This window comes from Emiliania huxleyi (genome assembly GCF_000372725.1).
Source record: "Emiliania huxleyi CCMP1516 chromosome Unknown EMIHUscaffold_17, whole genome shotgun sequence".
In the NCBI taxonomy this organism is placed as follows: domain Eukaryota; phylum Haptophyta; order Isochrysidales; family Noelaerhabdaceae; genus Emiliania; species Emiliania huxleyi.
Window position 1 is genome coordinate 481,247 of NW_005200881.1, and position 15,001 is coordinate 496,247.

At 67.1% G+C, this 15,001-nt stretch overlaps 3 protein-coding genes across 3 annotated transcripts; 2 read left to right on the forward strand and 1 right to left on the reverse strand.

Annotated features, from left to right (window-relative positions):
- Window positions 1-1,137: 1,137 nt before the first annotated feature.
- EMIHUDRAFT_449516 (hypothetical protein) lies at window positions 1,138-1,900 on the forward strand. Its single transcript, XM_005784471.1, has 2 exons — window positions 1,138-1,267; window positions 1,337-1,900. The coding sequence occupies exons 1-2, from the start codon at window positions 1,184-1,186 to the stop codon at window positions 1,580-1,582; spliced, it is 330 nt and encodes a 109-aa protein (XP_005784528.1). The 5' UTR covers window positions 1,138-1,183; the 3' UTR covers window positions 1,583-1,900.
- A 2,140-nt stretch (window positions 1,901-4,040) lies between these two features.
- EMIHUDRAFT_202685 (hypothetical protein) lies at window positions 4,041-4,549 on the reverse strand (the record flags this gene model as incomplete). Its single annotated transcript, XM_005784472.1, has 2 exons — window positions 4,041-4,283; window positions 4,436-4,549. 2 exons carry the CDS (start codon window positions 4,547-4,549, stop codon window positions 4,041-4,043), a joined length of 357 nt encoding a protein of 118 aa, XP_005784529.1.
- Window positions 4,550-12,600: 8,051 nt separating this feature from the next.
- EMIHUDRAFT_99088 (hypothetical protein) lies at window positions 12,601-14,258 on the forward strand (the record flags this gene model as incomplete). The annotated part of the gene is made up of 2 exons (XM_005784473.1): window positions 12,601-12,960; window positions 13,119-14,258. The coding sequence occupies 2 exons, from the start codon at window positions 12,601-12,603 to the stop codon at window positions 14,256-14,258; spliced, it is 1,500 nt and encodes a 499-aa protein (XP_005784530.1).
- Between the last annotated feature and the right edge of the window lie 743 nt (window positions 14,259-15,001).

A 15,001-nucleotide genomic window follows, 5' to 3' on the forward strand; every position in this document is an offset into this window, starting at 1 on the left:
CTGAGCTCGCCGAGCAGGCGGCCTGTGTGGGAGGGGAGAGAGGGTGGGGAGCGCGGCTGCAGGCGGCCCGCCAGAGGCGAGACGAAGCACGGCAGCGCCGCGAGGATTGGTCAAGAGACGGGCGATGAGGGGGAAGGGAGAGAGGAGAGAGAGAGACGACGACGACGACGACGGCGGCGGCGGCGAAGGGAGAGGGCCTGCACGGCGCGGCGCGGCGTGCGCGGCGCGCCGAGTGTGCGGGCGGCGACGACGAGGAGGACCACAAACATGCCCGTCGCAACGAAGGCCCAAGGGTGCCCCATCTTGACCCACGCGATGGAGACTGCGGCGCCCACCACGGCGAGCAGCGCGCCGGTGGCGGTGTAGAAGAGGGGACGGTGCTGCTTGAGCATCACGGCCACGGCCCTGTCGAGCGAGCCCGAGCTCGAGCCGAGAAGAGCGAGCTGATGCCCGTACACGACGGTGAAGGAGGCAACGGCGACAACGTAGAGCGCGAGCGCGAGCGCGAGCGACGTGCACAGGTAGAAGATGGGCCTGAGCGTGCGCAGAGGCACGATCTCAAAGAGCGGCTCCTCCTCCTCCTCCTCTGGCGTCGGAAACTCAATCTCGATGAGCGCGTCGAAGGAGAAGCCCGCCGCGATGGAGCAGAGCCCCGCGAGGTTGTTGTAGCGGCTCACGATCATCTCGAGCTCCTGCTTGCGGAGTGCGAGAGCTTGACGCTTGATGTTGTAAATCAAGCGGTCTTTGTCGGCCGCCAACATTTGAAAAACCTCGACGAGCCGGCTTATCGCGGCCCTGAGGATGCACACGCCGTCGTTGGGACCCCACAATTCACTGCCGTGTTATTGAGAAGAAAATACTTGAGGGCGCTGTGCGTGGGTCTGTGAGAGGTTGAGGTGCGAGCCCTGGAGGCCCTGGGGATGGGGGGAGACTACCCGCGGGCCTAGAAGGCCAGGCAGGGGGGCGGGACATTGAGACCGGTCATGAATGAGTGCGCGACACGCATGTTTGAGCAGCGTTGTTGATTGATGTTCACACATGCACAGCAGACAGACTCATCCCGCTCTGGGCGTGTCTGGTTTCTGGCGCCCCCGTAGTTTCTTTATTTATTCCCTCGACGTGTCCGGACGAGTCCAGTCCACCGCTGTCCCTCCCCCCTTGCTTGCTTGCCGCGTCCTAGCTCATGTGCACCTCGAACGACGCGAGCGCCTCCTCCAAGAACGACGCTCTCAACGCGCTCCACCAGTGCGACGACGAGGACGCGCCCGTAATCACACTCGAGTACGGCCCTTACATGAACTGAGGACGGTGGAACCACAACCCCGAGCGCGTCAAGCCGCTCATCGCCGCGCTCACTTCGTTGGGCTTCTCGGTGCAGCTTGCGCACGTTCCGAAGGAGACATCGTGGGACGACGTCGACGAGCACGGCTACATCAAGCTCAAGTCTGCTGAAGGCAAGGACCTGATCCGCGTCGGAGGCTTCCAACATAACCGACTGCTCCGCTCGGGTGGCAGCTGGGACGCGGCTGCCGTCGCCAAGGTTTGCGAGGCCGCGAAGGACTCGGTGCCGGCCGCCGCCTGATCGTGGTCCTCAAGTAGAGTGACGTGACTTAGCATGGATGGGACGGGCCTCAAGGAGGAGAGCACACCACATGACGCGCCTCCGCTGCAACTCGCCCTGCGAGAAGCGGCGGCGCTGATGATCCGGATGACACCCACCGGCTATCTAAGGGGTTGGACAGTCGGGCGGGTGTCATCAACATGTGCTCTCCACTCAAATCCGTCCCGGCCGGCTCCGTCTCTGATGATAGGGAGAGTTGAGTGCACCACACCGGGGGCGGGAAGCCAGATGTGCGGTCCTACATTTTTGTATTCGTACACCGTCTATTAGATTACCGTGACCTGCACTTCCACTGCGCGACTCTGACACGCGATGTGGGCGTAGACAGACTTTAGCCCGGTCGAACACCCCGGGTCGCGATTTTGGCAAGTGAATCGAGGGCTTTGCTTGATTTTTGAAAATCTCTCTCTCTCTCTCTTGCTTGACGATGACATACAAATCTACTGCCGTCTTCTTGATCTTTACCCGCTGATTGACCGCATTTGAATGTCGACGACACGTTTCCCCCCCAGCGTGCGGTCATCCTTTGGGGACTGCTACGTACAACTTTGGACGCTGGATGAGATACGCTGCCCTCGGCATAGGTGCGATGACATGGTCACGTTCGCATCGCGCGACGCTAGACATATGCTTCTCTCAGGATTATGTGCAGTCGAAGGATGCTTCGAGTACTTGTCAACGTTCGAGTACCACGTTTGAATCAAACGATGCATGGCATCTGGGGCTCCCCAGAAGACATTGTCGACATTTGCCCCACACGCAACGGGAGCGAAAGTGGTAATCGTGCTTGCAGCTGTCGCTGTTCGCATCCAAATTGATGGAGACGGGATGTACTTTTTCTCGAACCGAAGACGGTATGTGCGCTGAACGCGTCGGTGTTGAGAAATTCCGCTACACGAACTGCGTCCCCACCGGAGGGACGATTCATTCATTTCTTGGCTGCCCACATAGAGTGCATCTGGGGAAAGATCTCTGGCAATTCGATTGAGACAATTCCAAGAGGGCTTGGGTGTATTCTGAAATCTGCGAGAGGACGTGTGCCATTTGTGAGACGACATGTCGAACTCCCTATGGTACATTTCTTTGTAAGGCATCTCGTCTTCCGTCCACGTGCATAGTTTAATTTGTCATTTCAAACTTTTTATCATTCTCCCCCCCCCCCCCCCCCTTCGTCACTGCGTCCCTTTTGTCCCTTTTGCTGCCCCTCTTTGCTCCCTTTTCCCTCGCCACGTAACTTGCGCCCCTTTTGAAAACTTGTATGTAATTAATTTATCTCTTACCCTTTGCCTTTTTTTTCAGTCCGCGTGCCGGACGTGACTCCGAGTGCCGACGTGTCAGGGCAAGAATGAAGGGCGAACGCCTTCACATCGGGGACCGCGCCTCCGCGGCGCACTTCCATCCGAGTCACGGTCCGCGCACCGCGACCTTAAACTCGCTGCGTCCTTCGCTCGCTTATTTTTCTCGGTGCCGCCGACGCGTCCGCCCCTGCAGCTGCGAGGCGACCCACGCGTGGAACAGAGGCTGCGATGCGAGCCAAACGCGGTAGGGGTAGCGGCTCGCGCCCGATTCGTGCCCAGGGGGGCGTGAAGTCTGAAGAGCGCTCGACGCGTCCCCAGCCACCCGCGGGTCGGATACGAACGGGTCGGCGTCTCAAAGGGATGGTGCAGCCGCTGCGCCGGCGGTGGAGCCTGACGGCTGGGGACGTGGCGCGGATGTGTGATGGGCGCACGTCGCTCGGGCCACGCCGCCGGGGACGCTAGTTTCGTGTGTGTGGCGCCTTGGTGTGTGGTCCACGGCCGACGTCAGGCCGACAAAGATGGGCGCGCTCTGCTGTGACAGCGGTGGCGGAAGCGGCGGACCGAGGCAGGCGCCCGAGGCGGCGGCGGAGGCGGGGGCGGCGGCGGCGGCGGCGGCGCAAAAACGGCTAAAAGGACGCGGGAACCGGGGTAAGGTAAGGTAAGGTAAATTTCTCCGGGGCGCGGCGCGGCGCCGTCGTGTGAAGAGGGACACGCCGAGAGAGAGCGAGCGAGTGAGTTGCGAGGATGATGCTTTGGTATGATGGGTGAAACACGCCGTGTCATCCCACGCGCGGGCTCGCCCCCGGCCGGTCCGGAACGTTACTCTAGTTCATGATACATCCCTTGCCCTTCCTCTAAACTAGTTTGCCCTGCAGTGGGCCAAATTTCGAGAGACGATGCGCGACGGCGGTTTGCGTGAGTTCCCGCTGCGCAGCGTGGAGGAAGTGTCGGCATTCACGAAACGTGCAATCACACGCGCTCACTGTTCGTTCTCCATGGCAGGACTCATTCGATTGCACGCGCCCGGCAGGAGGTGCCTCGAACGAAACACCTGCACCCGGGATGTGCGGCAGCTACTCGCGCAGAGCTAGCCGCCCGCTCCATCTCCCACCCTGCCGGCTTCAGCGCTCCATCGCAATAGTCGGAGGAGCGCCCGTGGGCGCGTCCTCGAGCACGTATTCGCCGCAGCTCATGCAAAACCAGTCGGTGGCGAACTTCTTGCCCCCGTCGGACGCGATTACGCCCATGCCGTGAGCGCCACTGCAGTACACCCAGGCATAGTAGCACTGGGTGCCTTCTTCGTTGCAGCAGGTGCCACAGGGCACCGCAGCGTGACAAAGGCAGTGACATGGTGCGAAGATGCTCTGCCAGGGGCACGCGCACAGTTTAGAAATATTGCTGGGGGGCTTCGAGGCCCCGGCCTCTTCGCGTACGGCGATTGTTAAGCCCTCAACACATGAATTTCCCCAAAACGTCGCAGGGGGCAGAGAGTGTTGCGGGGCCGCGCTCTCCGCACCACTCCGTCGCAGCAACACTCAGAGACGTCGACCGTGCCCGACTGGGTCTCCGACGGGCAACAGCAGGGACCCACCGTGTTCTTGTACTTCCCGGGCTGCAGGCGGACCGACATCTTGTTCGACTAGAGAGCCTCGCAGCAGAGTTGTGACACGCAAACTACTTCGGATGGTCCACGCGTTGATCGCCATCCCTGGTTTACTGTCGTTCTCTTTTTCTTTTAATGAGACTTTGCTCTCTCGCAATCTATCGTGCCAAAACAACTATTTCGCCGCGCTCCTCATCCACACAGTTCACAGACACAAGGCGAAAACGTTGGGTTCTAAATGAAAATATTTGAGACACAAGGCGAAAACGTTGGGTTCGATCTAAATGAAAATATTGAGAGTAGAGAGATAGAGAGTGCTGGATGCGTGTTGGTGTTATGCTTAGGCGGAACCACGTCCACGAGCCTCGCGGGGCGCCTCTAACACAAAACAAGAAGCACAACACGACCTCCATCAAGCCGCCGCTGTGCAAGGGAACCGAAAACCTGCGAACAGCTTTCGATCAAAGCGGCATCTCCGGGCGGGCGCGGCGCGGTGAAGCGCGCGGTGTCCGACGCGGCGACGTCCGGCTGCCATCCGGTTCGGAAGGCGTAAAGTGGACCACCGGCGCGAGCACCTAAGCGAGAACAGGGCTCGCGTAACGCGGGGCGCGAACTGGCGCCCGCCCCCAGCCGCCGCGCGCCTTGCGGGCGGATCGCGCCGGCGTCGTGCTGCGCGGCGGTGCGAGACCCACGCGAGGGAGGAGAGGCCCGGCGGCACGAGGGGTGGTCGGCTGCTCACTCGGAGGCGTGTGCGGCGCGCCCAGGCTGGAGTCGAGTGGGTAGAGCCCCCCCATGATGGGGGTGACGGGCGGCACCTCGCCTGCCGCACCGGCGCCGACGGGGTAGAGCCCGCCGGACGGGGCGCCGGGCGGAACGTCGGCTGCCACACCGGGATCAACGGGGTAGAGCGCGCCCGTGGGCGTGCTTGGGGGCATGGCAGCCGCGAGGCGCGGCGTCGTCTGGTGAGCGACCGGCGGAGGGGCGGAGTTGCCGGGTGTCGCGGGAGTTGGGGCGGCGGAGTCATACGCAGAAGGCCCGGGCGCCGCGGCCTTTGCCGACCGGTCAAAGGGAGGGGTGGCGCTGTGCCCATGCCACGCAACCCCATTGCCGGCGGCAACCTCGGCGGCGGGCGGCGGCTGCGCGGCCTGCGTGGCCAAGCTACGGCCGAGCTCCTCTGCGCGCGCCTCTGCCGCCGCCAGGCTGGCCTCCGCCTGCAGAGCGCGCGCCTCAAGCGCCGACCGCTGCTCCGCCATCGCCCTTTCGTGCCGCGCCTCCGCCTCGGCTGCCCTCGCCTCCGCCCTCGCCTCCGCCTCCGCCGCGGCCGCACCGCCGCCGCCTGCCGCCATCGCCAAAGCCGGCGCCCCCACGTTGCTGGGCGCGTCGAGACTGCCGCTGCCGGCGCCAGCGTCGGCGCTCGGGTCGGCGCTCGCATGCGCCAGCGCGAGGATGAGCGCGGCGAACACGGCAGCGGCGATCGCGTTCACCCCTCCCGCCCACCCAGCCGGAGCCAGGCCCTGCTTCAGATCGACGCCGAGGTCGAGCCGCGCAGCAGGGGCGAGCACCGCCCCGACAAACTCTTGCCCGCCGCGGCTAGCGGCCGTGGCGGCCGCCACGGCTGCCAAGATCGCCGCCCAGAGCGGGGGAAGCAGCGCAGAGCGCTGGCTGTCAGGGGCGGCGGCGGCCACCGATGCCGCGAGCGCGCGGGCGACGAGGAGCAGGAGGAGCGCCGCCATGAATAGAGCCACCGGCAGATCGGCGAGGCTCGCGACGGAGGCGGTGGCGGCGAGCCGGCGAGCGAGCAGCAGCAGCAGCACGCGCGCCTGCGCAGGGCAAGGAGGGGGAGCAGCGTCGGGGGGAGAGCTGTCGCGGCGAGCAATGGAGGGAGCAACGCGTGGCTGCTGTAACGGCGGCAGCAAGGAGCTCAGTGCCGCCTGCGGCACGCCCGCCGGCGCGGCGACGGTGATGGTTGCGGCGAGCAGCAGCGGCAGCGTTGCGCGCGAGCAGCCCGGCACGAGAAGCACGCCGAGCGCCGCCTGCGCGCAGGAGAGGGCGAAGCGTCGGTGGGGCAGTGGAGGCGCCTCCCGTGCCGCTAGGCGTGCGGCAGAGCCTGCATCGCGAGGCCGGCCGGCAGCATCTCAACGCGCGGCCGGCGGAGCGTGCGAAGAGCGGTTGGCGCCATGAGCAGCGCAACCACGCCCGCGGCGAGCGGCACCGCCCACCGCGGCGGCGGCGTGTGTGCCGCCTCCGCCGCCGGCGCGTCAGGGTCGGCGTGCGATGCGGGAGGGGCAAAGAACGCAGAACCCAGCGACCAAACTGAGGCGCCGCTCGCCGCGCAATCGCCGGCTGCAAAAGCGCTCGCGAAGCGGCCGCTGAAGTCGGTCGGCTCGGCGCCGATGGCGGCGGCAATCGACGGACTCGGCTCATCGCCCTCCGTGCCCGCCAACCTGTCCGCCACGCGGGACGCGACATCCGGCAGCAGTGGACCTAGAGAGAGCGACAAGCGGCGGGTGAGGGCAGTGTGGTGGCAGCCGCTCGGAGAGAGCGAGCGACGGCGGGCCAGCACACAAGCTCGCGAGCAAAAGAAATAGCCGCACAGCAGAGAAGCGACGGCCCGCCGCGCCGGCAAGCGGCGGCGGCGATGGGTGGCCCACTGCCCCGCCCCACCCGGTCGGCTCCTCGCGCTGCCTGCCGCCGCCGCCGCGCCGCCGCAGCCCCGCCCCTCCCGCGCCTTGCATGGCGCCGTAGCCGACGCCGTCGCCCTCGTCGTGGCCGCCTCCGCGCCACCCCTCGTCGTCGGCCCGGCGCTTGGCGGCGCCCACCTCGTCGTTGTCGAAGCAGTGCTCCCCGACCAGGTGGAGGAGCGGCAAGGGCAGGAAAGGCAGCAGCGGCGGCGCGCAGCGGCAAAAGAGGCCGAGCGAAGCGGCGCATGCGTGCGGCCAGCGCGCGCGCGCGAGGGCGAGAGAGGCGACGAGGGCCGCCCCGAGCAGGCTGAGCGAGGCGCTGCCGCCGCACGCGTGCCGCGCCGCGAGCAGCTCGTCTGCCGGGGCGGCGCCGCGGGGAGGCGCGAGCAGGCCGTCGTCGAGGAGGGCGCCGACGGCAAAGGTGGCGACGAGCGCGCCCGCTTCGGCGCCGCGCCGCGCGCGCGGAGCGGCGCGGCTGTACAGCGCGAGCGCGGCGGCGGTGGCGACGCAGCGGAGCAGGTGGGGCAGCCGCGAGGCTGCGCCTCCGCCCGGCGCGCCTCCGCCAAGCGCGCCTCCGCCAGGCGCCAGGCCGGCGATCGCCCACGCCTCGACTCCGTCGTCGAGCACGCAAGCGCGCGCGTCGCCTCCACCCGCGAGCGAAAGCAGCCGCTGCATCGAAGAGGCCGGGAGCAGCACGGCGGGCGCGGCGGCGGCGGCGAAGAAGGGCTGCAGGTGCGGCGAGCGGGCGAGGAGTGCGGCGCCGGAGAGGGCAAGCATGGGCAGCAGCGACCGCTGGTTGGCGGCCGCGGCGGGATCGTGCGCGCTCGCGTCGCCGCCGGCGAGCGCAGAGAGCGCGGTGGCCGCCCCCCGCGCAGTGGCGGCGGCGGCGGAGGCGGCGGCGGCGGCGGCGGCGGCGGCGCGCTCGGCGATGGAGGGTCCGGCGGGGGGCGGCGGATCGGCGGGGGCGGGGTCGGGAAGCGGAGCCGGTGATGACGCGGGCAGGGGAGGGTCCTCGTCGCCCGCCGGCGGCGCGTCTGCGGGAGAGGGCGCCTCGATGGAGGGGGGCGCCTCCTCGTGCGCCTCCTCCGACGGGGCGGGCGGGGGCTGCTCCTCGGGCGGCTCAACCTCCTCGGGGGGGCCGCCGGGCGCGGGCGCCTCGCCGTCGATACCGCCGTCGAGCGCGTCGCCGTAGGCGTACGGGTCAAGGGGCGGCTCGTCGAGGGGCGGCTCGTCCGCACCCGCGACATCCTCCCCCGGACGGGCGGGCGGCCCTGGCGGCGCCTCCTCTCCCGCCTCCTCGGGCGGCGCGGCGGGCGGCAACGGCTCGGGGGCGCCGGCGCCGCCGTCGTGGCTGTCGGCCTCCTCGAGAGTCTCTTCCTCCGGCTCGGGCGCCGTCTCGGGCGCTGTCTCGGGCGCTGTCTCAGGCGCTGTCTCAGGCGCTGTCTCAGGCGCGCCCGGAGGGTGCAAAGCGGGCCCTTCCGGCGGCGAGGAGAAGGGCAGAGGAGCTGGCGCCTCCTCCGGCGCCTCCTCCTCCTCCGGCGGAGCTTGCGCGGGCGCCGCTGGCGCGTGTCCGCCAAGCCGAGGGTCGTGCGGCGCTGCCGCTGGAGGCAAGCTGGCGAGGTCGCGGCTGCCGACCGGTTCTCCGCCGTTGACCTGCTCCGCCACGGCGTCGAAAAAGAGCTCCGCCTCCTCCTGCAGCGCGCGGCCCGCGTCCGCCACGCCCGCCACTTCAAAGACGACCGCGGTCGAGCCTGCGGAGAGGGAGAGGACCGAGACGGCCTCCTCCTCCACGGCGAGGGGGCGGGAGATGTCGCTCGCGAAGGCGGCGTCGAAGGCTGCGCGCTGCGCGGTGGCGAGCGCGAAGTCGACCTCGAGGGTGATGGTCGCGCGGCTGGCGGTGCCGTTCGGCGGAAGCTGCGGCCGTGGCGGTGCAAGCGCCTCCTCTGCGCTCGCGTCGGGCGGCGGGGGCCGCGAGGGAGGCAGAGCGCCTGCTGCCTCGCCGGCACCGGGCGGCGCGGCGGGCAGAGGGGAGGCAGGAGGGAGGTCGGAGACCTCCGACGCTGCCATCGCCGCGTCCATCGCCGCCTCCTCCGCACGCGCCGCCTCGGCGGCGGCCTCCTCCTCGGCTCGCCGCGCCGCCTCCGCCGCCGCGTTGAGCTCCGCCTCCGCCTCCGCCTCCGCCTCCGCCTTGGCGACCTCCGCCTGGGCGGCCTCCTTGAGACGCGCGAGTCGCGAACGAGTCGTCTCCGCCTCCGCCTTGGCCTTTAGATTCGCGTCCAGCCGGCGCGCCGCCTCCGCCTCGGCCGCGGTAATATCGGCCCCTCCCTCCGCCTCTGCCTGCGCCTTTGCCGCCTCCGCAGCCGCCTCCGCAGCCGCCTCCGCATAGGCTGCCTCCTCCGCCTCCTTTGGCGCCACTGCCTCCACCTCGGCTGACTCTACCGCAACCGCCTCTGCTGCCGCAGCCTCGGCCGCCGCTGCCGCCTCTGCGGCGGCCGGCGGCGCCCCCGCGTCCATCCCGGTGCGCTCTAGCGGCGGCGGCGCCTCTTCCTCTGTCGTCCTTGCCCGCATCTCGTCTTTCAGCGTGTCTGGAACAATCTCCTCCTCGTCGTCATCGTCGTCGTCGTCCTCCTCCTCCACTATCTGCTCCTCCTCCTCCTCCTCCTCCTCCTCCTCCTCCTCCTCCTCCTCCAAGTGCACCTCGTCCTCCAGGTGCACCTTTCCTGCTCCTCCGGCCGGTGGTTTGGTGCCCGGGCGCCGCGGCCACTGGGGAAAGCCCGACGAGCGGGGCTGCACCGTTTGACCGACAGTCGGCAGTGGCGCCGCGGGCGGCGTTAGAGGCGTCGGACGCCGCTCCTCGCTGTCGCTGCTGTCGGCCGGCGGAGCGTCGGGTGCCGCGATGTCTTCCAGCGAGACTGGCGGCGAGGCGCCGGGCGAGGCCAGGTCAGGCCGAGGGGAGTCGGCGGCCACCGCCGCCGCCGCGGTGGCCAGCAGCAGCGCCCTGAGCATTACTGGCCGAGCGGCGCTGGGAGCCACCTCACCCGTACCTCTTTCTTTTTTGTGAAGGGTAAGGGGGGTTTTACGAGAGGAGTGCCGATTGGTTTTGTTGTAGGTGTGATGTTGGTGGTGATTTGGTTTTGGTGTGCTGAGGATGGGAGGTTGAGAGGCGTGGTTTAGGATAGAGACGGGGGAGGACTGGTGTGCATGGCGAACGGGGGTGCGAGAGGGAGGTGGGAGGTGCACAAAAGGGTTCTGCTATGGACGGGGTTCGAACCCGCGAGGCTTTCGCCAGCTGAGCTTAAGTCAGCCTCCTTAGACCACTCGGACACCATAGCCCTCGACGGAATCGAACCGGGGACCACGCAGCTGCGCCGATGGCGAGGTTGCATCGGAGCAAAAATGCGCGTGGATTTCAGCAGACTCGGGGCGGACGAGTCAGAGGCGCTTCTATAGGCAAAAAGTATTATAAAAAAGGGTGGAGGTGTGTGTATAAAGAGAGATTATACCTTGGTATATTGTTAGCCGCGTTATGTATCCGTCTTGACCCACCCCTTTCCATACGCCTGGTCTTTGACCCATCCCTTTCCAGTCGCGTGGATTTCAGCAGACTCGGGGCGGACGAGTCAGAGGCGCTTCTATAGGCAAAAAGTATTATAAAAATGAAGGGTGGAGGTGTGTGTATAAAGAGAGATTATACCTTGGTATATTGTTAGCCGCGTTATGTTTTTCTTGACCCACTTCGCGTCGTAGTACTGCGCCCCCATCCACTTCCAGCCCGTATCCGTCTTGACCCACCCCTTTCCATACTTGGAGCACTTGGAGTGCAGTTGGTAGCCTCACATCCAGGGCCGGGGAGCTCAGAAGCGCACCCAGCGGGCCGGATGATCGGGATCGGGCTACGGGCTAGAGAGCCCTGACCCCTAAGAGCTAAGTAAGGGGGGGGTGCGCGGTCGCAGGGCCATAACACGTCTCCGAGGGTTGGCTCCGTGTACCGGGTTTCCCCTTAACTGCAGAACGCCGCCCCTCTACTCGGAGCTAAAGAATACTCTCCGAGGGATAGTACCGCGCTCCGGGTTTCCCCTAGCAGCAGAACGCCCCCTCTACTCGGAGCTAGTGGACACGACACTAGCTAGTGATACGAGAATACGTACCGCCCCCGCGCAACTACTCGACGATAATACGAGAATACGCAGCTGCGAGACGCCTATAAAGAAACAGCGAGGTAAAGTTCGGCGGCTATGATAAACCGAAAGTTGTCGTAAAACGCGGGCGAAAGCAAAGCAGAGGGCGGGCGCTTTCTGCCGCAGCGATGCCCGCAGCCTGTCGAGCAGCTTCCGCGGCGCACATGCGCCGCGGGGTTGAACGACAGCCGCGCCTCTCGAGCCACCCGTGCCACGCGCGGCGACGCGCACCCTGCGCGCCAGTCGGCGCACTGGCAGTACTGCACCAGCCAGCACGGCGTGGAGCAATGCATCCAGGGCATTGTGTTGGGCGCCAGCCAGCATGCCTCAGCACAGAGCAAGAGCGCATCAGCGCACCCTGGCGCAGCACCAGCTCGCCTCCAATCAGGCACTCTCACCACTGCACAGCCGCCCACGAGCGCCCGCAGCTGCACTGCTCAACGCTCAAGCTCAGGAGCCTCCCCTTGTTGTCGCAGCTTTGTGCAGTGCAGCGTGCGAGCAGCGCAGCGCCAGGCAGACCCGTGGCACGCCCGGGCGGCTGTGGGACGGAGGCCCGCCGAGCGAGTGCGAGCCGCATCGGCGGCCATGTCTCCCGCAGCCGCGAGCGAGCGGTGCAAAGAGGCAGCGTCGCGCATGCTTTTCCGTAACGGGAACATACGCCTGGTCTTTGACCCATCCCTTTCCAGTCGAGTGGTCGAGCGGCCCGTCCACCTGCCGGCCACGCTCCTTGCACCCCACGACTCCCGTCAACGCCTTGTCCAGCGTGTTTCCAAACCCGTAGAGGTGGCCCACCGACGCCACATATTGCCACCATTGTCCCACGAGCCCCTCCCCGCCGTCGTCGACTTGATGAGCGAGTTCCAGCACTTGACCTCGTAGTACGTAGTGCACGTCCCGCATCGTGGCGAAGTCGCCGCCGATCTCGCAGATGTCAGTCACGGACGTGTCGTTGAGGTGCCGCGTCACCTCGGGCTTTTCCTGTCCCCGAGGATGATGCTGCCAACCGAGCCCGCCCGGATGGCATTCTGGGCGGCCCTTGCACCCCGTTGTGCTTGGAGGTGAACGCCGAGCGCGGAGGCAGCACCGCGACTCGACCAAATCACTGCGCGCGAAAGAAAGACGCCGCTCTGCTGGCGCCCCTCTCGACAGGAACGGAAAAAGAATCCTCCTCGGCGCCGCCGCCTGGCGTAGGTGGATCGGCAGCCGCCAAACGTGTGCAATGCCGATCCCACTCCTCCTCCTCCTCCTGGCCCAACATACTGCCACGGCACTCAGGCTGCCGCCACCGCCGCTGCCGCACCTGACTCCTGCCGCGCTGGCTGCGCTCGCGGGGCTCGTCGTGAGCACGCAGCGGCCGGCGCTGTCATCCACACCTCCGGCGCAGACGTCCGCCACTCTGCGGCCCTCGGCGGCGTCGCAGCCGTCCGCCGCCGCGCTGCAGAGTTCGGCGCGCGACGAGGCAGGGCTGCAGACCGTGTTCGACGAGGACATGAATGGCTACCTCGTCTTCAAGGACGCCGCCGCCTCGCCAAAGCTGCAGCGCTTCCGTTTCACCGGGCGTGTCAGCTCCGACCTCGAGGTGGCTCAGGCTGGGCTGCTCGCGGGCACTGCCGTCGAGGTTGGTCGCGTCATCGTGATGCACCCTCTCGACACCATCCGGGCTCTCTCTCTCTCTGTCTCTGCGTCGGCGGAGCGGGCGGCACCTCTCGCACGAGGCTCTCCTCGTGCGGCCTGTAGGCGCGGCAGCAGTCGGCGCAGAGCCGCGCGCTGCGGCGCGAGGACCTCGCCACAGCGCTGAGCGTCCTCAACCTCAACGCCACCGTCGCCGGCAGGGAGGCCGCCAGCGCCACCGCCGCGCCGCCCGCCCCTTCGCCGCCCCCGCCCGCGCCTTCGCCGCCGCCGGCCCGCCTGCTGTACGAGCGCCCGTGGGAGGGGCTCGACGCCGCGCTCCTCACGTCGGCGCCTCAAGGGGCAGTCTTCTGGGCGGTCAAGGACGTGGTGCGGCGGGAGATGCTGGCGCGGCTCGGCATCACGGCCGGAAGCGGTACGCTCTTCCTGCAGTACTTCACGCCGCAGTACACGTCGCCGCCGCCGCTGCCGGCGTGGGCGGTCGCGCTCGGCCTCGACTGGCGCGCGATCGCGACGCTCGTGGCGGTGGCGGCGGGCGAGGTTGCCTACTGGCTGGTGCGGGCCCCCACCGAGGTGCAAAAGACGAGGGCGCAGCTGAGCGCGCTCGTGCTCGACGGCGAGGAAGACGCCGCTGCAGGCGGCGGCGGTGCGAGCAGCGAGCGCGGTGCGCGCGGTGCGGACGGCGAGGGCGGTGCGGGCGGCGAGGGCGGTGCGGGCGGCGAGGGCGGCGGCGCGGGAGGAGGCCTCGCCTCGCGGGCCGCCTCGCGCCTCGCGTCGGCGCTCTCCGTCTTCGACGCGTACCCGCTGCTCGCGCTGTGCGACCTGCCGACGGTCGTGCTGCGCGTCTACTTCTTCCTGCTCCTCCGGCTCGCGGGCGGGGCCGACTACCTGGTCGGCCTGGACTCGCTGACGGCCGACCTGCTCCTCTACACGGCGGCCTCCGTCGCCGCAAACGGGCTGACGACGCCGCTCGAGGTCGTGCGCACGCGCCTGCTGCTGCAGCGCTCGGGCAGCTCCGCCACGCAGTACGCCGGCATCACCGACGCGCTCGCCACGATCTACAGGGAGGAGGGCGCGGCGGCCCTGTTCCGCGGCCTGCCGGTGCGGCTGGCATGGAATGGGCTCTGGGTGGGCGCAATCTTGGGCGTGCAGCGCGCCTACTATGCCGACGCGCAAACCTTCTTCTTGACGGTCGTGGGCGAGGCGGCCGAGGCGCTTGCCAGGCCGCTTCGTAGTAGTGTGTTTTAGTGTGTGTCGCGCAGCGCGCGATATGTTTTGTTTGGTGCGCCACAAAGAGTATAATACACCCCCCTGGCCCTGCGCCCCTCCCTCTCCGGTGCTCCGCCGACAAAAAAGACCGCATCTCGCGCCGCGGGGACCGCGTTTTGCTCCTTTACCGCGTCCCTTTTGTCCCTTTTGGTGGCCCTCTTTGCTCCCTTTTCCCTCGCCGCGTAACTTGCCCCCCTTTTGAAAACTTTTAATTTGTTTCTTTAGATCCTTTTTTTACCCATTACCCATTCAATAGTAGAGGTGTCCGTTATATATCTAATTATTTATTTTGGCTGCCAGTCTCTCAAAAACTCTCTCAAAAGTCTCATTTCACGGCACACACCTCGGGGGGCGGGGCGAGAGAGTAATCGAGTCTCGAGAATTTGAGAGGAATATGCGGTAGAGTTTACTCTACTAAAAACAGCAAATCAAGTAGCTCGACTAGACGGCGCGTTGCTGTTGACACCGGACCGGTGCCGCACTCGCACTACCACTGCTGGAAGTTCCTCCACAGGCATCATCTTCCAAAGCATGGCGGCGGCGCCGTCCGAGGCGCGCACTGCTCGATCGTGCGTATGCACACTGCGCACGCGTAGCACGACTTGCTTCTGTGCCCGCTGGCCCAACCTACCCTCCGTTCGACGGCACGGGGCAACGATTTCGGCTGCTCTCGCCGCCGCCGGAGTAAAGTAGGCACAAATGGGCTCGCGGCCGGTCCTATC

What these genes read in the sequence shown, in the direction of transcription:
- EMIHUDRAFT_449516 (XM_005784471.1), top strand. Translation starts at nt 1,184, where the DNA reads ATGTGCACCTCGAACGACGCGAGCGCCTCCTCCAAGAACGACGCTCTC. An exon ending in GCGACGACGAGGACGCGCCC is followed by an intron (nt 1,268 to 1,336) that starts GTAATCACACTC and finishes GAGCGCGTCAAG; the next exon opens with CCGCTCATCGCCGCGCTCAC.